We start from the raw sequence: 25,678 nt of genomic DNA on the forward strand, positions 1-25,678 counted from the left end.
CTTTGAGTCCCTCTGAATCTGTTTGAATCTGACTGATTGCATCTGAGTCTGTGGAGTCTGTTTGAGTCGAACTAAGCTTGTTTGAGTCTTTTTTGACTCTGACTGATTCTGTTTGAGTCTGACTGAGTCTGTTTGAGTCTTTCTGAATCTGTTTGAGTCTTGGTGAGTCTTTTCAAGTTAGTTTGAGTCTGTCTGAGTCTGACTGAGTCTGTCTGAGTCTGCCTGCATCTGACTGAGTTTGTTTGAAGATAGCGCCCTTGTATTTGGCTTGCCGTCTCCCTTTGCTGAGTGTGTCACTGTTTTTTGTGTGTCTGCTTTTTGTTACACGCAGTGTGTCAACGCTGCCGGTGTATGATTGCCTGACCCTTCTCAATATCCATGACTCTTTGGAAAAACTGCCAATTTGTGGCTCTGACGGACATTCAAAGACGCCTCCGCCTTTCCTGGCGTCCATACCGCCATATCTACGGCGTCTTTCCTGCTGGCAACAGTCGTGCAGAACACGCGGTAAGCGAAGAGGAGTCCTCATTAGACTGAAGGCTTATCTGGCTTCAGCCCTTCACGATCACTGTTGCTTATCAGCTGGATCTTTCATGGAGTGCAGCGGCTGCGATCTGCGGAGTTCCACGGAGTACAGATACCGGTGGCTCCGGCCGGCTCTCCGGACACCGGGATGCTGCTTCCGTGTTGTCGGCCAGTGTGGATCTCCCAGCGGGGGTGTGTGCTGGGGAATCTCCGCCCACTCAATCGCGTCTCCCAGCTGACTGACCGAGGCTCAGTCAATATGGCGCTGTTTAACACCAGATCTCTCACAAATAAGACCTTTATTTTAAATGACTTTTTCACAGAGCATGATCTGGATTTCCTCCTGCTGATGGAGACCTGGTTGAAACCAGGTGAGAACAACGCCTTCTCAGAGCTCGTCCCACCCCGCCTGTTCCTTCTTCAGCACCCCGCGAGCTGCTGGTCGTGGCGGTGGTCTGGCTGCTATATTCAAAGAGAACTTCAAATGCCAAATAATAAACACTAATAATTATTCCAGCTTTGAACTGCAGCTGTTTGTGATCGATCTCACCTGCCCTGTGCTGTGTGCCATAGTTTATCGCCAACCCAAATTTAATAAGGACATTATTCAAAAGTTTTTTCAGAGTTTTTGTCTGATTTTATTCCAATAAATATAATAAACTTTTGATCTGTGGGGACTTCAATATTCATGTTTGTTGTGCAGCCAATCAGCTGGCTAATGAGTTTAAAGGCCTCTTGGATTCCTTCGGTCTCACTCAATCAGTTAATGGTCCAGCACATGAGCATGGGCTTCCCGTCTCCCTCAGAGAAATAGTGGACACTGCTATCTCGGATCACCTTCCCATTATTTTCGACTTTGCTGCTCCCCCACCTGCCAATAGGCCTATTTCCCCTGCTCGCTGCTGCTGCATCTTTACCTCATCAAGGGCTGGAGAGTTTGCTGCTGCCTTCAAGGACTCTCAGCTGTATGGTGACAGTGGGCTGGTTTCTCCCCTTTGCCCAGATAGCCTGCTCTCTGCTTTCCACTCCACATGCTCCACGATTCTGGACTCAGTTGCCCCTCTAAGGCAAAACACACTAAACCCAAGGCAGATCCCTGTGTGAATGATTCCACCCGTGCGCTCAGGCAGCAATGCAGACAGGCTGAACGGCGGTGGAAGAAGGACAAACTATATGTTTCCTTGGGCTTGTTAAGGGACAGTTTGGCTGCTTATCAGAGAGCTCTGAAGGAGGCAAAGTTTAAATATCTTTCCAGTATCATAGCTAACAGCTCTCATCATCCAAGGGTGTTATTTAATACTATAGACTCTGTCATTAACCCATGCCCCACTGACCTGTCTGATGCTTCCATGGCAACATGTGAAGAGTTTGTTTCTTTTTTTCCTGACAAAGTGGCATCTGTTAGGCAGAATATTAGTAATATCTATCTCTCCTGGTGATGTGTGTGCTCCTCCTGCACCATCTGCCATTTTCGAGTGGTTCGAGACAATTTCTCTGTCGTTTTCCACTGAGGTGGTTCATGGCATGAAACCTACTAACTGTCCCTTAGATATCTTTCCTGCCAAATTCTTAAAGGAGGTTTTTCATTCTGTTGGGTCAAGTCTCCTTGTCCTTATTAATTCCTGTCTTAGTTCAGGGTCTGTCCCAGCTGCCTTCAAACATGCTGTGGTTAGGCCCCTCCTAAAAAAAACCCATCTTGACCCCTCTGTGCTGTCCAATTTTAGACCCCTCATTTGCCTTTTCTTTCTAAGGTCTTAGAAAAAGTTGTTTTTATACAATTAAAGTCATTTTTAGAGATAAATTCTGTTCTTGATAAATTTCAGTCTGGTTTTAGATCCCGACATAGCACAGAGTCAGCACTGTTAAAGGTGCACAATGATATTGCCTTGTCTTTGGATGCTGGGAATCCCGCTGTGCTGGTGCTGCTGGACCTCACAGTGGCCTTTGATACAGTCGACCATGCAGTCCTTGTATCTCGCCTAGAGCAGTATGTCGGCATCCGTGGCACCGCTCTTCAATGGTTTAGGTCGTACCTGACCAATAGGAGCTTCTCTGTGATGATTGGTGACCTCCACTCATCACATGCATCTCTTCCTTGTGGGGTGCCACAGGGATCTATTCTTGGCCCTATCCTATTTTCATTGTATTTGCTACCTCTGGGATCAATAATAACAAAACACAATCTGTCTTTCCATCTTTATGCAGATGATTTACAGATTTATTTGCCCATGAAACCCAATGAAAGTACTGCATTTCATAAGTTAATGGATTGTATTAGTGACATAAAGCAGTGGCTGGCGCGAAACTTTCTGCACCTGAACAACAGCAAAACTGAATGTATTTTGTTTGGCACTTCACCTATGTCAGATGTTAGTGCAACAACCTGGAGCACTCTGGGCCCCCTTTTTAAACCACATGTAAAAAATCTTGGTGTAACATCTGACAATGGTTTGAAGTTCGATAAACAGATTGGTTCCGTTGTTAGAACAAGCTTTTTCCAACTCCATCTCTTGGCCAAAGTGAAGCCTTTTCTCAATCGGCAGGACCTTGAGAAGGCAATTCATGCATTCATCAGCTCAAGATTAGATTACTGTAATGCCCTTTATGTTGGCCTCTGCCAGTCTACCCTTTCACTTCTTCAACTTGTACAGAATGCTGCGGCCCGATTTTTAACAAACATGCCCAGACGTGAACACATCACCCCTGTGCTGTTGTCATTCTACTGGCTTCCAGTTCATTGTAGGATAGATTTTAAACTTTTGTTGTTTGTTTTTAATGCCATTAAGGGCCTTGCTCCTCCCTACCTGTCAGAGATTTTAACTATCCGCGATAGTGGCAGGGCCCTGCGCTCGTCTAGTCAGCTTCTGTTAGAAGTCTCAAGGTCGCGATACAAGAAATGGGGTGACCGCTCTTTTGCTGTTGCTGCTCCAAGACTGTGGAACAAGCTCCCTCCGACATTCGCACCACTACTGACCTTGGCCTTTTTAAATAGCTTTTAATTCCGACTAGGGCTATCCATTTTTTTAGGTTTATTTATTCTGTTTTAATTTATTTTATCTATATTGAAAAGCATTTAATACCCTGTAGCACTGTCACACTTTCCATTGTTTTTTTTTCTTTTATGTATTGTTGTTTCAGTGTTATTTGACACTGTTGTTAAGCACTTACTTACTTACTTAAGTAACTTTGGTTTTTGTAAAGGGCTATAGAAATAAATGTTGATTGATTGATTGATTGACTGAGTCTGTTTGAGTCTGTTTGAGTCTAACTGAGTTTGTTTGAGTCTGTTTTAGTCTGTCTGAGTCTTTCCGAGACTAATTGAGTCTGAATAAGTGTGACTGAGTCTGTTTGAGACTGACTAGGTCTGTTTGAGACTGACTAAGTCTGTTTGTGTCTGACTAGGTCTGTTTGAGCCATTTTGAGTGTCTTTGAGTCCGTCCGAGTCTGTTTGAATCTTACTGATTCCGTCTAAGTCTGTGGGGTCTGTTTGAGTCTCACTGAGTTTGAGTCTGTTTGACTCTAAATGATTCTGTTTGAGTCTGTTTGAGTCTGCCTGAGTCTGTCCGAGTCTGTTTGAGACTGTCTGATTCCATCTGAGTCTGTCAAGTCTTTCTCAGTCTGTTGTAGTTTCCCTGGTTTCCAGCAGTTGGCACTGTAACCTGAGACCTGGGGCAGCGTCAGGTGTCTCCGTGCTGGACGGACTCCAAGACCTGGATCAGGCTGGTTCACCTGATCCTGGTCTGAGTCTCAACCTGTTAATCTGGATTAAACCCGACACTGAACAGGGACAAACAAACTCTTCAGGAGGGAAACACCTCAGAGTCCACTCACCTGAACTTCTGGATGCCACCACCGCCGCCGTGGTGGTCTGCTGCCTGCCAACAGCTCCTGTAGGAGGAGGAAGGAGTGTCAGGTGGAGGAGGAGGAAGAGGAGGAGGAGGAAGAGGAGTAGGGAGAGAAGGAGGAGGAGGAGAACGAAGAGGAGGAGGTATTCAGTATTGTCTGTTTCCATCAGAGTTCATTATATATACGGATCAGTGTGGTTAAATCCTGACACAGGACACAGGAAACAGGAAGTGTGCTCTCTGAGCGGTCTGTTTATTTCCTGGTTAGAAGTGTTTATGCAGATTTATGATGTGTTTAATGTCTCACCCTGGATCTTATCCTGACTCTGACTCTGGGAGTCTTCGTCATCTGAAACAAGAGAACAACATTTATCGATTTTATTTGGACTTCACAAAACTTTATTTATTTCCTCTTCCTGCCCTTTTTCTTCTTCTTTCTCTTCGACACATGTCCCACATCTGAGCTCCACCCACTCCACCCACTCCTGACTCGCCACTGACGTCTTCTTCTCTGCTCCGTTCAGCAGGAACAGGAAGCAGTGGTGGTTCAATCCGAAAACGAGTTCACGAAGACACGACTCCTCCATCAGTCTGAGTCCTGAGATCCTCCTGACTTCCACCTTCAACCCTTCATCCTCATCCTGTCATCCCCAACCCTTCATCCCTCCAAACCCTGAGTCCATCATGTACAATAAACCAGTGGAATCATCAGACTCATTGGAGATGAGTCAGACCTGCACAGATTTGATCGCTGCACACATTCCATCGAAGCACAGTGCATGCTGGGTAATTTTGTGTCCAACATCATCCCGGCTCACTCAGACGTCATAGGGAAGTGGACGGTGATAATCTGGTGACAGTGTGGCGCTGCAGCTGCTCTCCTCCAACTGTAAGACCCAGGGCATGATGGGAAACACCTGGCTGTCACCTGATCTAACAGCTGATTGGTTCAGATGTTGACGCAACAAGTTTCTTCACCTCAAGTTTGAACCAATAGCGAGACCCGTCATAGGGTGGAGCACATACGAGATAGGAACAGTAGTTGGATGTAACTCCGGTTCCATGAGTGCGTCTGGGATTTCTAAGGGAATCGAGCCGCAGGGGGGAGGGGTTTGTACGGGGGAGGGGCTTATTAAGGGGGCGGGGGGGGGGGTTTGGTTCAGTTTCCTTGTCGTCAATAAATTAACTGATTGATTGTTTAGGTGATGACATCACGCACTGCATTGAGGTCATTAATCCCAAATATTGATCAGTTTAACACCACCAACAGTTTGACTTTTCAGATCTTTGTTATTAATCAATCATTTAATCAATCAATAAATCAATCAGTGTCAGTCCTACCCTCCTCCTCCTCGGACAGCTCTCCCTCCGCCTCTTCCATGACTTCCACCTCCACCTCCTCCTGCTCCTTCTCTGGAGAACACAACCAAAAAAGTTATTGATCATCAAGTTGAATCAATCAAATTAAATTGATAGATATTGATCAGTAAGTCTTTTTACCCTCGACAGGAGCCGTAGAAACCGTCGTTACCAGGAAGATGACCATCCACATGACCAGCAGGTTCCTGTCAGGACAGAGTAATCAATACTGATCAATACTGACCAATATTCACCAATACAGATTAATACTCATCAATACTGACCCTAACCCAGTAGTACAATCAGTAGAATAAGTAGTACCCAGTAGAACAGTAGTATTATCAATAATATGAGTAGTAGTACTCAGTAGTACAGTAGTATAATCAGTACCCAGTAGTATAATCAGTAGTGCTCAGAAGTACAGTAGAATAATCAGTAGTATGAGTAGTAGTACTCAGTAGTACAGTAGTGTAATCAGTGGTATGAGTAGTGGTACTCAGTAGTACATTAGTGTAATCAGTAGTATGAGTAGTAGTACTCAGTACAGTACTATAATTAGTAGTATGAGTAGCAGTATTTAGTGGTACAGTAGTATTATCAGTAGTATGAGTAGTAGTACTCAGTAGGACAGTAGTATAATCAGTAGTATAAGTAGTGGTGCTCAGTAGTCCTCAGAGGTACAGTAGTATAATCAATAGTACTTAGCAGTATGGTAGTATAATCAGTAATCCTCATTTTTTTAGTAGAACTCAGTATTACAGTAGAATAATCAGTAGTATGAGTGGTAGTACTCAGTAGTACATTATTATTATCAGTAGTAGAACAGGAGTATAATCAGTAGTATGAGTAGTAGTAGTACTTAGTACAGTAGTATAATTAGTAGTATGACTAGTAGTAGTAATACAATAGTATAATCAGTAGTATGAGTAGTAGTTCTCAGGAGTACATATTAGTATCAGTAGTATGAGTAGTAGTACTCAGTAGTACAGTAGTATAATAAGTGGTATGAGTAGTAGTACTGTTTTATCATTATTAGTATAACCAGTAGGATGAGCAATAGTACTCAGTGATACAGTAGTTTAATCAGTAGTATGAGAAGTAGTGCTCAGTAGTACAGTAGTATGAGTAGTAGTAATAATTAGTAGAGGAGTATAATCAAAAGTATGAGTAGTAGTACTCAGTAGTACAGTATTATAATTAATAGTATGAGTAGCAGTTTTAGTGGTACTCAGTAGTACAGTACTATAATTAGTAGTATGAGTAGCAGTATTTAGTGGTACAGTAGTATAATCAGTGGTATAAGTAGTAGTGCTCAGTAGTCCTCAGAAGTACAGTAGTATAATCAATAGTACTTAGCAGTATGGTAGTATAATCAGTAATCCTCAGTTTTTTCAGTAGAACTCATTATTACAGTAAAATAATCGGTAGTATGAGTGGTAGTACTCAGTAGTACATTAGTATAATCAGTAGTATGAGTAGTAGTACTCAGTACAGTAGTATAATTAGTTGTATGACTAATAGTACTCAGTAATACAGTAGTATAATCAGTAGTATGAGTAGTAGTTCTCAGGAGTACAGTATTATTATCAGTAGTATGAGTAGCAGTACAGTATAATAAATGGTATGAGTAGTACTCAGTAGTACTGTTGTATCATTAGTAGTATAACCAGTAGGATGAGCAATAGTACTAGTAATGATACAGTAGTATAATCAGTAGTACTCAGTAGTACAGTAGTTTAATCACTAGTATAATCAGTAGTACTCAGTAGTACAGTAGTATAATCAGTAGTATGAGTAGTAGTACTAATTAGTACAGGAGTATAATCAGAAGTATGAGTAGTAGTACTCAGTAGTACAGTACTATAATTAGTAGTAGTGCTCAGTGGTACAGTAGTATAATCAGTAGTATGTGTAGTAGTGCTCAGTAGTATAATCAGTAGTATGTGTAGTAGTACCCTATAGTACAGTAGTATAATCAGTAGCACTCAGTAGTACAGTAGTATAATCAGTAGGATGAGTAGTAGTACTTATTAGTATGGGAGTATAATCAGAAGTATGAGTAGTAGTACTCAGTAGTACAGTACTGTAATAGTAGTATGAATAGTAGCACTCAGTATCACGGTAGTATAATCAGTAGGAGGAGCCCTGTGAGGCAAATTGTGATTTGTGATACTGGGCTTTATAAATAGTGTTGATTGATTGATTGTTTGATTGATTGATTGATTGATTGATAGTATAATCAGTAGCACTCAGTAGTACAGTAGTATAATCAGAAGTATGAGTAGTAGTTCTCAGTATTACAGTAGTATAATCAGTAGCACTCAGTAGTACAGTAGTTTAATCAGTAGTATGAATAGTAGTTCTCAGTAGTACAGTAGTATAAATGGTAGTATGAGTAGTAGTTATCAGCAGTACCGTAGTTTAATCAGTAGTATAAATAGTAGTATGAGGAATAGTACTCAGTATTACAATAGCATACTCAGTAGTATTAGTAATAGTACTCTGTAGTACAGTAGTATAATCAGTAGTACTCAGTAGCACAGTAGTGTAATCAGTAGTATGAGTAGTAGTACCGAGTAATACAGTAGTATAATCAGTAGTATGAGAAGTAGTACTCAGTAGTGCAGTAGTATGGTCAGTAGTGTGAGAAGTAGTGCTCAATAGTACAGTAGTATAATCAGCAGTATGAGCAGTAGTACTCAGTATTACAGTAGTATAAATGGTAGTATGAGTAGTAGTTCTCAGCAGTACCGTAGTTTAATCAGTAGTATAAATAGTAGTATGAGTAATACTACTCAGTATTACAATAGCATATGAGTAGTAGTACTCAGTAGTACAGTACTATAATCAGTAGTACTCAGTAGCACAGTAGTATAATCAGTAGTATGAGAATTAGTACAGTAGTATAATCAGTAGTACTCAGTAGTATTATCAGTACTATGAGTAGTAGTACTCAGCAGAACAGAAGTATTAACAGTGGTATGAGTAGTAGGAGTACTCAATAGTACCGTTGTATTAACAGTAGTATGAGTAGTAGTACTCAGTAGTACAGTAGCATAAACAATAGTATGAGTAGTGTTAGTCAGTAGTACTGTTGTATGATCAGTAGTATAATCAGTAGTATGAGTAGTAGTACTCAACAGTACCGTAGTATAATCAGTAGTATGAATAATAGTACTCAGTATTATAATTAGTTGTATAACAAGTAGTATGACTAATAGTGCTCAGTAGTATAATGAGTAGTATGAGTAATAGTACTCAGTATTACAGTAGTATAATCAGTTGTATACCAAGTAGTATGACTAATAGTACTCAGTAGTACAGTAGTATAACCAGTAGTATGAGAAGTAGTGCTCAGTAGTAAGTTGTATAATCAGTAGTACTCAGTAGTACAGTAGTATAATCAGTAGTATGAGTAGTAGTACTCAGTATTACAGTAGTATAAACAAGAGTATGAGTAGTAGTTCTCAGCAGCACAGTGAGCATTGCAGTAGTAATGAGCATTGCAGTAGTAGGCCTATAATCAGTAGTATGAGCAGTAGTACTCATTAGTATAGTAGTATTATCAGTAGTATTTAGTAGTATCTATAATACTCAGTAGTATAAATGTTAGTATCAGTAGTATCAGTACTCACGGAGGCAGCATGGTGCAGGCTGACAGGATCTCTGTGAGCTGAAGTCTGGACTCTGAAGTTTCAGCTCCTCCTTCACACTCTGTTTATATCCTGACACACACACACACACACACACACACACACACACACACACACACACACACACACAGGGGGCGGGGCTTATCACTCTGCTGCTGAACATACTACCATCTTTACTACAACTACTGTTTCTACTGTATATATTGTTTCTAATGTTTCCACTACAGTAAAAAATACCACACACAGCACTCACCTGCATGCAGAGAGGGAGGGGCAGGGTTTAACTGGACAGGTAACCTGTCATCACTTCCTGTCATTTATTGACCCGCCTTCTTTAATCTGACTGAACTTTGACCTGTGACATCACCAGGCAGCAGCCAGGTGTTAGCCTGTTAGCAAAGCTAGCTCAGTCTGACCTCACCTGAGTCACCTGTCTACTGTTTCAGTGAGGACCACCCACCAATCAGGGCACTGGAGGCAGGACTGAGAAAGACCATGTCTTCTCTCTGATTGGTCAATCAGAACAGATCAAAGTGTTTCCTGTTTCCTGTTGTACAAATGTAAACAATGATGAAACTTTAACAAAACAAACATCCAGTACGGGTGACTGATGACCTCATAAATCATTTCCAGTGTTCAAAGACACCATGATCATATTCTGGGTCATTAAATCAGAATATCAACGCATACAGATGTTAATAATAAAATAAATTATAAAAACAAACTCAAAACTTTCTACAGCAGTTAATAACCCCATCTGTGATCAGCTGTGATCCAGCTGTGATTAGCTGCCGTTGTCATTACAAACATATGTCATTACACTTGACACGTCAAAGGAAAAGACATCTAATTTCTCTAAAGACATGTTTCCTTGTTTCCTCTCTCCTCAGGTGTTTCCTCTGTGTCTCATGACGGGAGACCTAAGACGTGAGGAAAGGTTGATGTGAAGAAAGGTGGATGTGAGGTCAGGTGGAGGAAACAAAAGGAGGAGGAAAACAGGTGACATGAAGAGAGAAGGAACGAAGGATAGAGGCTCTGCCTTTTCTTGACCTGTTGCCACGGTGACTCGCAGTGACTGGTAATATTAGAGCTCCATTGGTGATGAATTATTTAAATGCACTGCATACAAGCTGAACTCAGAGGTGATCTAACCGACGCTGATCAGCTGATCTGAAACTAAAAGCTACATGACACTTTTTGTTACCACCACATGACACTTTTTATGTTACCGCCAGATGACACTTTCTATGTTACCACCACATTACACTTTTTGTATTACCACCACATGACACTTTTTTTGTTACCACCACAATATTTTTTGTGTTACCACCACATGACACTTTTACGTTACCACCACATGACACTTTTTGTGTTACCATCACGTGACATTTTTTATGTTACCACCACGTGACACTTTCTACGTTACCACTACATGACACTTTTTATGTTACCACCACATGACACTTTTTACGTTACCACCACGTGACACTTTTTATGTTACCACGAGTTGAAGCTTTCTATGTGAACACCACATGACACTTTCATGTTACCACCACGTGACACTTTTTGTACTACCACCACATGACACTTTTTGTTACCACCACAATATTTTTTGTGCTACCACCACATGACACTTTTTATGTTACCACCACGTGACACTTTTTGTATTACCACCACATGACACTTTTTTTGTTACCACCAGATGACACTTTCTATGTTACCACCACATGACACTTTTATGTTACCACCACGTGACACTTTTTGTATTACCACCACATGACACTTTTTTTGTTACCACCACAATATTTTTTGTGTTACCACCACGTGACACTTTCTATGTTACCACCACATGACACTTTTTATGTTACCACCACATGACACTTTTTACGTTACCACCACATTACATTTTTATGTTACCACCACGTGACACTTTTTACGTTACCACCACATTACACTTTTATGTTACCACCAGTTGACGCTTTCTGTGTTACCACCACGTGACACTTTTTGTGTTACCACCACGTGACACTTTTTGTGTTACCACCATGTGACACTTTTTGTATGTTACCACCACATGACACTTAATGTTACCACCACGCGAGAGTTTTTGTTTCCAAGTGGCAATTTTTATGTTACCATCAGATGACACTTTCTATATTAACACCACATGACACTTTTTATGTTACTACCAGATGACATTTTCTATGTTAACACCACATGACACTTTTTGTGTTACTACCACGTGACACTTTTTATGTTACCACCACGTGACACTTTTTTTGTTACCACCACATTACACTTTTTATGTTACCACCACGTGACACTTTTTGTGTTACCACCACGTGACACTTTTTATGTTACTACCAGATGACATTTTCTATGTTAACACCACATGACACTTTTTGTGTTACTACCACGTGACACTTTTTATGTTACTACCACGTGACTTTTTTTGTTACCACCACATTACACTTTTTATGTTACCACCACGTGACACTTTTTGTGTTACCACCACATTACACTTTTTATATTACCACCATGTGACACTTTTTGTGTTACCACCATAAGACACTTTATGTGTTACCACCAAGTGACACTTTTTGAGTTACTACCAGATGACATTTTCTATGTTAACACCACATGACACTTTTTGTGTTACCACCACATGACACTTTTTATGTTAACACCACATGACACTTTTTGTGTTACTACCATGTGACACTTTTTATGTTACCACCACGTGACACTTTTTGTGTTACCACCACATGACACTTTTTATGTTACCACCACGTGACACTTTTTTTGTTACCACCACATTACACTTTTTATGTTACCACCACGTGACACTTTTTGTGTTAACACCACATGACACTTTTTATGTTACTACCATGTGACACTTTTCATGTTACCACCACGTGACACTTTTTGTGTTACCACCACATGACACTTTTTATGTTACCATCACATGACACTTTTTATGTTATCACCACATGACACTTTTTATGTTACCACCACGTGACACTTTTTTTGTTACCACCACATTACACTTTTTATGTTACCACCACGTGACACTTTTTGTGTTAACACCACATGACACTTTTTATGTTACCACCACATGACACTTTTTATGTTACCACCATGTGACACTTTTTGTGTTACCACCACATGACACTTTTTATGTTACCACCACATGACACTTTTTATGTTACCACCACGTGACACTTTTTGTGTTACCACCACATGACACTTTCTATGTTACTTCCAGATGACATTGTCTATGTTTACACCATGTGACACTTTTTATGTTACTACCACGTGACACTTTTTATGTTCACACCACTTGACACTTTGTATGTTACCACCACATGACACTTTGTGTTACTACCACATGACACTCTTAATGTAACCACAACATGACACTTTTTATATCACTGACGTGAAACTTTTTACATTCCCACAACGTGACAGTTCTTTTAACCTAAAAAGTGTCACATTGTGGTAATGTTCCTACAGGAAATATCTAAAAGGCTGGGCTGTTTTTGTCGTACAGTTTCCATGGCAGCAGATCACTCTGTGTTCCTATTGGTCAAAGTGATGGCTGTGATGAAGAGTGTGGACCCACTGAGTTGCAGTCCGACATTAAACCTGAACTGGTCTGGTTTCATGTGTGACCTGTGGGACTCTAAGACCAGACCAAACGATGAAGCTGATTCAGTTTCAGGATGAAGAAAAAGAAAAGTTTGTTTCAGCTCAGCGAAGCTTCACCACTCCAACTGTGTGTCTATGTGTGTCCCAGTGTGTGTGGTCGGACTCAAAGGACATATAGAAAGGACGCTTTATTAAAGTGACACTGAGCTGCCAACAGGAACTTGCCAACATTCCTCTGAACCACATCCATAACGCACCTTCCTCCTTCCTCCTCCTCCTCCTCCTCCTCCTACTCCTCTTTGTCCTTTAAGGTGCAGAATTCAGGAGAAACATGGTTGAGTCTCGTTCTCAGGTCGTCTTGTATTGATGACCTTTGGTCGACAGTGGGATTGAACCAACAACCTCAGGCTACCTGACGATCTAAGACTCAAATGTCTGGCTCCACAGTAACATTCAGGCTGCGTTCACACCTGCCCTGTTTGGTTCAGTTCTTTTGTGCAGATGTGAACACACCAGAACAACCGGACTGAGACCTTTTTGAAGATGTGGTTTTGGTCGGGTTCCAAACAAAGTCTTGGTCCGGTTGGTTTGTGGTGAGAATGTTTTCAGACCTCATTCCTAACCAACTGCAGTCACATTGCGCATTACCTAATCTTAGCTTTGATAGGAAAACGAATATAGGATTTCCCTGTAATGCTAGCTTTTTAGTGCATTAGCTAACGTTAGCTTTGATAACAAAATATTGCAAATATTGAATTTTTCTGTAACGATTTTTCTCTAATTTTTCTGTTAGCGTCACATTCGTGGTGCCTGATCGCATCTTTACATTGACTTTATGTGTGATTCAATAGTGTGATGTTCTGAAGCTGCTGCTCATCAAACATTCGGGAAGTTTAAATCTGACCATAGGAAGTGTTTGTTCTTATTTCAGAGAGCTGAGTTCCTGTTTTACAGGAAGTACCTCCTCACTGTTATATGTCACTTGGCGGTGTACACCTGTAGTACCTGGACTGTATCAGACCACATTCCTGTATCACCACAGTGGATCTGTTTCTCAGATCATGAACATCAGACTGTAAAATAAAACCTACGCCGGTCGTCCGTCCATCCGTCCATCCATCCGTCCTCTAAACTCAACTCTCTGTGCTCTTATTTTGGCGTGAACTTCCTGCAGTCTGTGGGAATCAGGGCAGAACAGGACATCCTGAAACCAGAGCCATACTCTGGGATCAGGTCCAAAGAAGGAATTAGGGGCACTTTAAGGTCTGGTCTGGTCCAGCTTGGTTCTGAATGACTGCAGCTCACCTGGACCTTTGATCCTGATCCGCCTGTAACCAAGAGCTGTGGGACAGACGAATGGATGGACGCACCCGGGGAGACATGAAGACTCCGGAGACACTGACGTCCAATAAATACACCTGTCCCACACACTGTTAGTTGTTAGCTGTTAGCAGCTAGTTATCATTACCTCTCAGCAGCCGGTGGACACAGTAAACAGCTCACAGAGGCACTGATTCACACTGTGATGCATTCAGGCTCTCCTCAGTAAAAATGAAAACTGGTTGAAGGTAAATTGAAACGTTCTCATGATGTGTTCATGGTCATCCTGTAAAACGGAGCTTTTTTCATGAAACATTACAACCAAACATGCTCATCAGTTTTTATTTTTCAGCCTCAGAGTTGAACTGATGATTGAACTTCACTGTGACACATGATGATGATGGTGATGATGCTGGTGATGAAGGGTTAGGAAACGTCAACAGACACGACAAACAAGAAGCCTATATCCCTTCTTACACACTCTCTCTCTCTACACACAGTGTGTCAGGGTTTATTATCATATTATTAAATAGTAGGGTTTGTTATCATATTATTAAATAGCAGGGTTTGTTATCACATTATTAAATAGCAGGGTTTGTTATCACATTATTAAATAGTAAGGTTTATTATTATTATATTATTAAATAGTAGGGTTTGTTATCGCATTATTAAATAGCAGGGTTTGTTATATTATTAAATAGCAGGGTTTGTTATCACATTATTAAATAGTAAGGTTTATTATTATCATATTATTAAATAGTAGGGTTTGTTATCACATTATTAAATAGCAGGGTTTGTTATATTATTAAATAGCAGGGTTTGTTATCACATTATTAAATAGTAAGGTTTATTATTATTATATTATTAAATAGTAGGGTTTGTTAACATATTATGAAATAGCAGGGTTTGTTATCACATTATTAAATAGTAAGGTTTATTATTATTATTATATTATTAAATAGTAGGGTTTGTTATCATATTATTAAATAACAGGGTTTATTATTATATTATTAAGTACCAGGGTTTGTTATCATATTATTAAATAGCAGGGTTTATTATTATATTATTAAATACCAGGGTTTGTTACATTATTAAATACCGGGGTTTGTTATCATATCATTAAATAGCAGGGTTTGTTATTATATTATTAAATAACATGGTTTATTCTTATATTATTAAGTACCTGGGTTTATTATTATATTATTAAATAGCAGGGTTTGTTATCATATTATTAAATAGCAGGGTTTGTTATCATGTTGTTAAATATCAGGCTTTGTTGCTTTATTGTTTCTTATCTGTGACATCAAAGTGACATCATTCATTGATGAACGCTGAAATACAAATTCATTTTGCAAACTGATGATATCATCTCAAAACTGAACATCAGAAACCTGACGGGTCACCAAGTGCGTTTAACCTAACAGGAGGTGTTTCTGATTCTGGTGTTTCTGATTCCGGTGTTTCTGATTAAGGTGTGTCTGATTCAGGTGTTTCTGATTCAGATGTTTCTGATTCTGGTGTGTCTGATTCAAGTGTGTCTGATTCTGGTGTTTCTGATTCAGGTGTGTCTGATTCTGGTGTGTCTGATTGTGCTGCGTCTGATTCTGGTGTTTCTGATTCAGGTGTTTCTGATTCAGATGTTTCTGATTCTGGTGTGTCTGATTCAAGTGTGTCTGATTCTGGTGTTTCTGATTCCGGTGTTTCTGATTAAGGTGTGTCTGATTCAGGTGTTTCTGATTCAGATGTTTCTGATTCTGGTGTTTCTGATTCAGGTGTGTCTGATTCTGGTGTGTCTGATTGTGCTGCGTCTGATTCTGGTGTTTCTGATTCAGGTGTGTCTGATTCAGGTGTGTCTGATTGTGCTGCGTCTGATTCTGGTGTTTCTGATTCAGGTGCGTCTGATTCAAGTGTGTCTGATTCAGGTGTGTCTGATTCAGGTATTTCTGATTCAGGTGTTTCTGATTCAAGTTTGTCTGATTCTGGTGTGTCTGATTCTGGTGTTTCTGATTCAGGTGCGTCTGATTCTGGTGCGTCTGATTCTGGTGTGTCTGATTCTGGTGCTTCTGATTCAGGTGTTTCTGATTGTGGTGTGTCTGATTCTGGTGTGTCTGATTCTGGTGTTTCTGATTCAGGTGTGTCTGATTCTGGTGCATCTGATTCAGGTGTTTCTGATTCAGGTGTGTCTGATTCTGGTGTGTCTGATTCAGGTGTTTCTGATTCTGGTGTGTCTGATTCTGGTGTGTCTGATTCTGGTGCTTCTGATTCTGGTGTGTCTGATTCAGGTGTTTCTCATTCTGGTGCTTCTGATTCTGGTGTGTCTGATTCTGGTGTTTCTCATTCTGGTGCTTCTGATTCAGCTGTTTCTGGTTCTGGTGCTTCTGATTCTGGTGCGTCTGATTCAGGTGCTTCTCATTCTGGTGCTTCTGATTCAGGTGTTTCTGGTTCAAATGTGTCTGATTCTGGTGTTTCTGATTCAGGTGCGTCTGATTCTGGTGTGTCTGATTCTGGTGTTTCTGATTTAGGTGTGTCTGATTCTGGTGTGTCTGATTCTGGTGCTTCTGATTCAGGTGTTTCTGATTGTGGTGTGTCTGATTCTGGTGTGTCTGATTCAGGTGTGTCTGATTCTGGTGCGTCTGATTCTGGTGTGTCTGATTCTGGTGCTTCTGATTCAGGTGTTTCTGATTGTGGTGTTTCTGATTGTGGTGTGTCTGATTCTGGTGTGTCTGATTCTGGTGTTTCTGATTCAGGTGTGTCTGATTCTGGTGCATCTGATTCAGGTGTTTCTGATTCAGGTGTTTCTGATTCAGGTGCATCTGATTCAGGTGTTTCTGATTCAGGTGTGTCTGATTCTGGTGTGTCTGATTCAGGTGTTTCTGATTCTGGTGTGTCTGATTCTGGTGTGTCTGATTCTGGTGCTTCTGATTCTGGTGTGTCTGATTCTGGTGTTTCTGATTTAGGTGTGTCTGATTCTGGTGTGTCTGATTCTGGTGCTTCTGATTCAGGTGTTTCTGATTGTGGTGTGTCTGATTCTGGTGTGTCTGTTTCTGGTGCTTCTGATTCTGGTGCGTCTGATTCTGGTGCTTCTGATTCTGGTGCTTCTGATTCAGGTGTTTCTCATTCTGGTGTTTCTGATTGTGGTGTGTCTGATTGTGGTGTGTCTGATTCTGGTGTGTCTGATTCAGGTGTTTCTGATTCTGGTGTGTCTGATTCAGGTGTGTCTGATTCTGGTGTTTCTGATTCTGGTGTTTCTGATTCAGGTGTGTCTGATTCAGGTGTGTCTGATTCTGGTGTGTCTGATTCTGGTGTTTCTGATTCAGGTGTTTCTCATTCTGGTGCTTCTGATTCTGGTGTTTCTGATTCTGGTGCGTCTGATTCTGGTGTGTCTGATTCAGGTGTTTCTGATTCTGGTGTTTCTGATTCTGGTGCTTCTGATTCTGGTGTGTCTGATTCTGGTGTTTCTGATTCAGGTGCGTCTGATTCTGGTGCATCTGATTCTGGTGTGTCTGATTCAGGTGTTTCTGATTCTGGTGCTTCTGATTCAGGTGTTTCTGGTTCAAATGTGTCTGATTCTGGTGTGTCTGATTCAGGTGCGTCTGATTCTGGTGCGTCTGATTCTGGTGTTTCTGATTTAGGTGTGTCTGATTCTGGTGTGTCTGATTGTGGTGTTTCTGATTGTGGTGTGTCTGATTCTGGTGTGTCTGATTCAGGTGTGTCTGATTCTGGTGCTTCTGATTCTGGTGTTTCTGATTCAGGTGTGTCTGATTCATTTCTTTCTGATTGCGGTGTTTCTGATTCAAGTTTGTCTGATTCTGGTGCGTCTGATTCTGGTGTTTCTGATTTAGGTGTGTCTGATTCTGGTGTGTCTGATTCTGGTGCTTCTGATTCAGGTGTTTCTGATTGTGTTGTTTCTGATTGTGGTGTGTCTGATTGTGGTGTGTCTGATTCTGGTGTTTCTGATTCAGGTGTGTCTGATTCTGGTGTGTCTGATTCTGGTGTTTCTGATTCAGGTGTGTCTGATTCTGGTGCATCTGATTCAGGTGTTTCTGATTCAGGTGTTTCTGATTCAGGTGTGTCTGATTCTGGTGCATCTGATTCAGGTGTTTCTGATTCAGGTGTGTCTGATTCTGGTGTGTCTGATTCAGGTGTTTCTGATTCTGGTGTGTCTGATTCTGGTGTGTCTGATTCTGGTGCTTCTGATTCTGGTGTTTCTCATTCTGGTGCTTCTGATTCTGGTGCTTCTGATTCTGGTGTGTCTGATTCTGGTGTTTCTCATTCTGGTGCTTCTGATTCAGCTGTTTCTGGTTCAAATGTGTCTGATTCTGGTGTGTCTGATTCAGGTGTTTCTGATTCTGGTGTGTCTGATTCTGGTGTGTCTGATTCAGGTGTTTCTGATTCTGGTGTTTCTGATTCAGGTTTGTCTGATTCTGGTGCATCTGATTCAGGTGTGTCTGATTCAGGTGTTTCTGATTCTGGTGTTTCTGATTCTGGTGCTTCTGATTCTGGTGTGTCTGATTCTGGTGCTTCTGACTCTGGTGTTTCTGATTCAAATGTGTCTGATTCTGGTGTGTCTGATTCAGGTGTTTCTCATTCTGGTGTTTCTCATTCTGGTGTGTCTGATGGAAAGTTCATCTATTCTCACAGGTATTGAGCAATCGGCTGCATCCGTCTGAAACTCACCTGAACACACTGTGTGTGTGTGTGTGTGTGTGTGTGTGTGTGTGTGTGTGTGTGTGTTAACCTCCAACGACCTGAGGTCAGTTTACATTCTGCTTCTCACAGAAACTTCATCTGAGGAGGAGGAAGAGGAGGGGGAGTCGCTCTTCCACACCAGCTCCCTGAGGCAGCAGGTAATCTGATTCCTCCCCCTCCAGCACACCTGTGACAACTCTCAGGTGGTCTGACCTTAAAATGTCAAGGACCACAGATCTGACCTGACCGTCAGCAACTACAGGTGAACGCAGGTTAAACAGTTGAACAGAGGTAAAACACAGGTAAAAGCAAGTGCGTGCTACGTTGATTCCTGTAAGCATCAGCTGAAGGATAATAATAATTAATGATTAGCCCAATATGAAATATTGCCCATGATCAGGATTGTGTGTACACAACGATTAGCAATATGGATTTATATTAGGCCTACCTAACACAACCAGAGGTCTCGTGGCTCTGAAAAGTGCTTTCTTCTTGACCTTTTTGATTGGTCTCCCACGTAGGGATATGTGATCATTAGAAGAATGTCCACTAACACCAACTGCTTCTTCAAGTGCCTCCATCATCAAAAAAAGCGGAAAACTAGTTGTAAACTCAGAAAAATGGTTGTAAACAGGACGTGACAAAATATTTACATACATTTTTACAGAGGATCACATTATCATTAGAAGAATGTCCACTAACACCAACTGCTTCTTCAAGTGCCTCCATCATCAAAAAAAGCGGAAAACTAGTTGTAAACTCAGAAAAATGGTTGTAAACAGGACGTGACAAAATATTTACATACATTTTTACAGAGGATCACATTCGCAGGGGATTAATATTACCCGAGGTATTTTCTCCAGACAGTTTTACAGAAGGTAAAAGTCACCATAATTTTTACTGACATTATCCTAAATGCAGTGTAGAAAGTTTCTTTTTCTTTTTTTTTCAGACAATGAGTTTTTAAGGAGATGTAGTTTACCTTGACATGTTTCAACTGTCACTTCAGTCTTCTTCAGAAGCCTCATCTGACGTGCATCATGACGTGTCTTTATCAGCTGATGGTATCCCGGAGGCGTGACCAGCCTGGCAAATCGGATTGCCAGGCTGGTCACACCCCCCGCCGCCCGGTATTCTTTGGAGGAGAGAGTCCTAGGTGTGTGACAGCATGAAAGCCCCCTCATCCTGGTTGATGGTGTTCCTGGCCCGCCTCCTCTTCTCTATGGCCTCCTTGATCCAATGCCTCCTTGAGTAGACAAAATAAACCTATTTACACTATTATCCTAAATGATTACAGACATGGCGTGTTCGGACGGGACCAAAATCCCTGGTAAGAATTACTTACTAAAATAGGTGAACACTGGTAAAACAGGTCAAATATCATGTTAGAGAAACACAGATAAGATAAGATAAGATAAGATAAAATAAGATAAGATAAGATAAGATACACCTTTACTGATCCCACAATTGAGAAATTCCAGTGTTACAACAGTCAAGGAGAAAGAGTCAGATTAAAAATTTCAAAAGTTCAAAACTTAAAAAAACTAGGAATACAAAAACAACTACAAAAATACAAGAAACGGCGATAAATAATAGCAATAAATAAAAGTGAAAATTGTATGTGCAAATAAACAACAACGAGGGGGACAGTAATGCTTATTATGGTGTCCCTAAAGTGTCCATGGTGCAGTTTACTGTGAGCACTGCTGGTTCCTTCACACACTTTGGGTGAATCAGTCTATCGCTGAAGGAGCTCTCCAGAGCTTTTATCTCCTCCTGCAGAGGATGGGAGTCATTAGTCCTCAGAGACGACAGCTTGGCTGTCATCCTCCTTTCTCCCACCACCTGCACAGAGTCCAGAGAGCATCCCAGGACAGAGTATTGAGTATTGTATCTTTTAACTGCTTCAGTCTTTCAACTGGTGGCAACTTAACTCATCAAGCTGACTTAACAAATGGGCTTTTCATCAAACCTCATTTTGGTTTTGGCAAGCATGCTGTTCTCAGAGCCTTCATGTCACCTGGCTCAACTCTCTCATCTAACGCCAGATCAGCTGATGGCAAACGCCAGATCACTGCGGTGGATTATTAATAACTATCTGCCTGCTTTTATCTGGGGACATCCACCAGCGTCCGGGTCCTTCTTCCAGCCAACAGCTACCTTTAACAGCTATCACGGATCGGCGGGATCTGCATGATCAAGGCTCTCCCAACCCTCGGATTTTACTGGACACTTTGCCTTCACCTTCTCTTGCTGCTGATGCTGTCAGCGTGGATGCACTCAGTGTCAACGGTGCTACTGGGTTAGCCACGCCGAGTTGCGCAGATTCCCAGCTGACGGGGGGAAGCTCTGCCAGCCTGTCCAGGCCTCCAGCTACAGCTGATCTGCCGGATTGTGGCAGCAGATTACCTATCGCTTCTGGAGTTGGTGAGCCTGCCGTGACTGCACAAGGCCTGGAGTGTTTTTCTCTAGTTGATCAGGATAACAAGTCAGTGTTCGGCAAGAAGGGTCTTCACTTTATGCATCTTAATGTGAGGAGTCTTCTGCCCAAGATAGATGAAATCAGACAGCTTGTGCATCGTTCGGAGATAGGAGTTATCTGTTTAACTGAAAGTTGGCTGGACTCTACTGTCTGTGATTCTGTAATTGCTATTTATAACTACTGCATTGTTCAGAAAGACTGAAACCAACAAGAAGGCGGGATATGCGTGCTCGTGCGCTCGGACATTGCTTTTAATGTTAGAGATGATTTAATGGGTGATTTGGAATCTATGAACTCTTATGAATCTTTGGATTTGCTGCTTTCTAATCACACGGACTCTGTGAGCAGGGAGCTCATTCTAATTGGGGACATGAACACTAACGTCTCCAACACTGCTCACCCCTCTGTTAAAGTGCTGAACTTGTGCTCATCCTTTGGGTTGAAACAGCTGATTAATCAACCAACCAGAGTCTGTGAATCATCCGAGAGCATTATTGACCTTATTTTAGTATCTGACAATGCTTTAATTTCTCAGAGTGGATCTATTGCTTATGGTATCAGTGATCATTACATTATTTTCTGTATCAGAAAAATGGCGAAAGTTACTTTTAAGTCTAATAAATCTGTGTTAGCCAGGTCCCTCAAGAAATACTCTGCTGATGGTTTTAAAGAGCTTATTACTGCTTTGGACTGGTCTCCTGTATTGTCTTGCAAGTGTGTTGATAAAGCGTGGGAGGTTTTTAAGTTCATGTTCCTCCAGGCTGTCAATTCTGTTGCTCCCCTCAGGAAAGTTAGGGTTAAGCAGCAGTCCAGTCTTTGGTTTGATAGTGACATTCTATCTATTAAAGCCAGGGATAAAGCCCTTCAAAAATGTCATTGGTCAAATGCCCTGGAGGATTTTATCTTGTTTAAGAAATTGAGGAATGAAATGCAGGGGCTCATTAGGAAGGCTAAAATGGACCATTACAAAGTTAAAATCTCGGGCAATATGAACAACCCAAAGAAACTATGGAAATCCTTTAATGAATTGGGGTCCGGTAATTCAAATAACAATAAAGCTACTAACATCAGGCTTAATATAAATAATGAGCTGGTTTTTAATAAACATCAGGTGGCCAATTATTTTAATAACCATTTTACATCTGTAGCCAAAAAACTGGTTCTTAAATTATCCCCTCTTCCTGGCTTATTTGGGATTGATCTAGTCAAATCTTTTTATGCCAATTTAGGAGTTTCCCAGATTTCCTTCTCTTTCAAAAGGGTCACAGTGGAGGTGATGGCAAAGAGACTCTCTGAACTTAAATGTTCTAAGGCAACTGGTCTTGACAAGATATCTCCTCTTTCCTTATAGCCCCCTGCATCTCACACATTTTTAACCTTTCTGTTGATTTGGGTGTGTTCCCAAATTACCTGAAAATGGCCAAGGTTATTGCCCTTCACAGAAAAGGGAGCACTAGTGACCCAGGGAACTATAGGCCTGTCTCAATTTTGAGTGCAGTTTCAAAAATTTTTGAAAAGGAAGTCAATGAGCAGCTCTCTGACTACCTGTGCAGGAACAGCCTCATACAAATTTCAGTCAGGTTTTCGAAAATCTTCCTCTACTGACACCTGTTTACTTTACTTATCCGACCACTTCAGAAAAGAAATTGAAAAGAATCTGTGTGGTATGGTGCTTCTGGACCTCCTAAAGGCATTTGATACTGTCAGTCATTTCAGACTGATCAGTAAGCTTGAGGCCTTAGGTGTATCCAGCTCTGCCTGCTCTTGGTTTTTGTCTGAACTTGTCTGAGCATTATCAAAGAGTTTGTGAAAACGGTGTCTTTTCAGATGCTCTGCCTGTCGAGTGTGGTGTGCCTCAGGGGAGCATTCTGGGCCCTCTTTTGTTCTTGGTGTACATTAATGATATGAAGGATGCATGTTCATGTGATTTATTTTTGTATGCCGATGACTCTGCACTCCTTGTCTCCCACAAAGAACAAGATTCCTTGGAGAGAATTTTGAGTGCTGAGCTGTCAAAGGTTAATTCATGGCTCATTGATAATATGTTGTCTTTGCACCTAGGCAAGACCGAGGCTATTCTTTTTGGCTCCAAACATGGGATGAGTAAGTCCTCGGATCTCAAGGTCACACTAAATGGTAAGACGGTATCTGCTACCTCAAATGTCAAGTACCTCGGCTATGTTCTTGAAAGCAGTTTGGATGGTAACATTATGGCTTCCAAAGTTCTTGGCAAGGTCTCTGGCCTCACTAAATTTTTTAGCAAGAACCTCCAGATTGCTTGACAGGGAGTCAATGTTAGTTTTAGCTAACTCTTTAATTTTAAGTCATTTTGATTTCGCCAGTACCTCTTGGTTTGAGAGTTTAACTAAACTTCTCAAAGGCAAGCTCCAGGCTGCCCAAAACAGACTTATGAGGGTGATTTTAGGTCTGGGCCCCCGGTCACACATAGGTAGGAGCCATTTTAAAGAACTCAACTGGCTCCCAGATGAAGCGAGAGTCACTTTATCTAGACTGTCTGTGGTACATAAGATCATATTTTCAACATGTTAGGGAAGTACACAGTATCTCTACAAGATCCAGTGTTGCTGATGTGCGCTTTTATAAGTTTAACTCTCTTGTCAGTAAGGGATCCTTTTCTTACATTGGGCTTTTCAATGGAATGGCTTGGATTTGGTTATTAAATTAGCTTCCAATTTAAGACGGTTCAAATTTCTTACAAAAGGCTGGCTTTTGGAAAAGGTTCCTATGTGAAAATTGCCTCAGCTCTTAAAGATGTATCTGGCTCAAATATGATTGTTCCCTTCTTTTTTTTATTGTGACCATGGTTTTGTATGTTTTTGTATGGTTTTATTGATGGAGCTATAACCATCGCACATGTGGGTTGCCACCTTGTATGTATGAGGACAACAATGGAAATAAGTCCTGGACTTTGTTATGTTTTTATCCTCGATTGTGTCAGCCAACATGCAGTTGTAATATGTACTCTTGTGTTTTATGCAATCAAATAAAACTAAACTAACTAAACTAAACTAAACTAAACTAAGAAGGTCTTCAGGAGCGCCCCCAGCACTCCAAAAGACCTGAGCCGCCTCAGCAAGTAGAGTCTGCTTTGGCCTTTCCTGTACAGTGCTGTTGTGATCAGTCCAGTCCAGTTTATTGTTAAGATGAACACCCAGGTACTTATAGGATGTCACCATCTCAATGTCCTCTCCCTGGATGTTCACCGGTGTTGGGGGGAGGAGTCTGCGCCTGCGGAAATCCACCATCAGCTCTTTGGTTTTCCCCGCGTTGATCTGAAGGTGGTTCCTCAGGCACCAGTCCACAAAATCCTGGTTCAGTTCTCTGTACTCCCTGTCATCCCCATCTGTGATGAGGCCGACTATGGCAGAGTCGTCAGAGAACTTCTGCAGGTGACAGGTGGGGGTGTCGTATGAAAAGTCTGCAGTGTAGAGGGTGAAGAGGAACGGTGCCAGCACCGTCCCCTGCGGGGCCCCCGTACTGCAGACAACCAAGTCCGATACACAATCCTGGGTCCTGACATACTGCGGCCAGTCTGTGAGGTAGTCCAGGATCCAGGATGTGAGGTGATTAGCCACCCCTATGTGCTCCAGTCTGTCCCTCAGAAGCGCAGGCTGTATGGTGTTGAAAGCGCTGGAGAAGTCAAAGAACATGATTCTCACAGAGCTTCTGGGCTTCTCCAGGTGAGAAAGAGCTCTATGCAGGAGGAAGATGACTGCGTTGTCCACCCCAATGCCAGGCTGGTAGGCAAACTGCAGCGGGTCCATTGAAGGGCCTACTGCGGGGCGGAGACGAGACAGGACCAGGCGCTCCAGAGTCTTCATGAGGTGTGATGTTAATGCCACCGGTCTGAAGCTGCTGAAGTCCTTGGGGTGCGGATTCTTGGGCACAGGTACCACGCAAGATGTGACATATATTTACCTGGCCGACACTGTGGAATTACAAATGTATGGTGTTGAAAGCGCTGGAGAAATCAATGCTTTCAACACCATACAGTTCAGAGATTTGAAACATGTTCTGACGGAGGGGAAATAAAAAAAAGAATACACACACACACACACATATATATATATATATATATATATGATATCCAATCACACCTGGTGACATCACTTCCTGTATGTGTGATACAGGTGTTA

The 25,678-nt window shown here is 41.5% G+C and overlaps 1 protein-coding gene across 5 annotated transcripts in view; it reads right to left on the minus strand.

The window, feature by feature from the left end:
- si:ch211-80h18.1 (uncharacterized protein LOC555593 homolog) overlaps nucleotides 1-9,672 on the minus strand; it is a 33,820-nt gene extending 24,148 nt beyond the window's left edge. For all 5 annotated transcript variants that reach the window (XM_049602596.1, XM_049602595.1, XM_049602598.1 and 2 more), the window contains exons 1-6: nucleotides 9,636-9,672; nucleotides 9,365-9,454; nucleotides 5,871-5,935; nucleotides 5,712-5,783; nucleotides 4,678-4,719; nucleotides 4,357-4,413 (exon numbers count right to left, since the gene is read on the minus strand). In XM_049602596.1, the coding sequence (XP_049458553.1) occupies nucleotides 4,357-4,413; nucleotides 4,678-4,719; nucleotides 5,712-5,783; nucleotides 5,871-5,935; nucleotides 9,365-9,375 (247 nt within the window). In that variant the 5' untranslated portion in view covers nucleotides 9,376-9,454; nucleotides 9,636-9,672. The remainder of the gene's footprint in view (nucleotides 1-4,356; nucleotides 4,414-4,677; nucleotides 4,720-5,711; nucleotides 5,784-5,870; nucleotides 5,936-9,364; nucleotides 9,455-9,635) is intronic.
- Nucleotides 9,673-25,678: the final 16,006 nt, after the last annotated feature.

This window comes from Epinephelus fuscoguttatus, linkage group LG17, assembly GCF_011397635.1.
Source record: "Epinephelus fuscoguttatus linkage group LG17, E.fuscoguttatus.final_Chr_v1".
NCBI lineage: Eukaryota > Metazoa > Chordata > Actinopteri > Perciformes > Serranidae > Epinephelus > Epinephelus fuscoguttatus.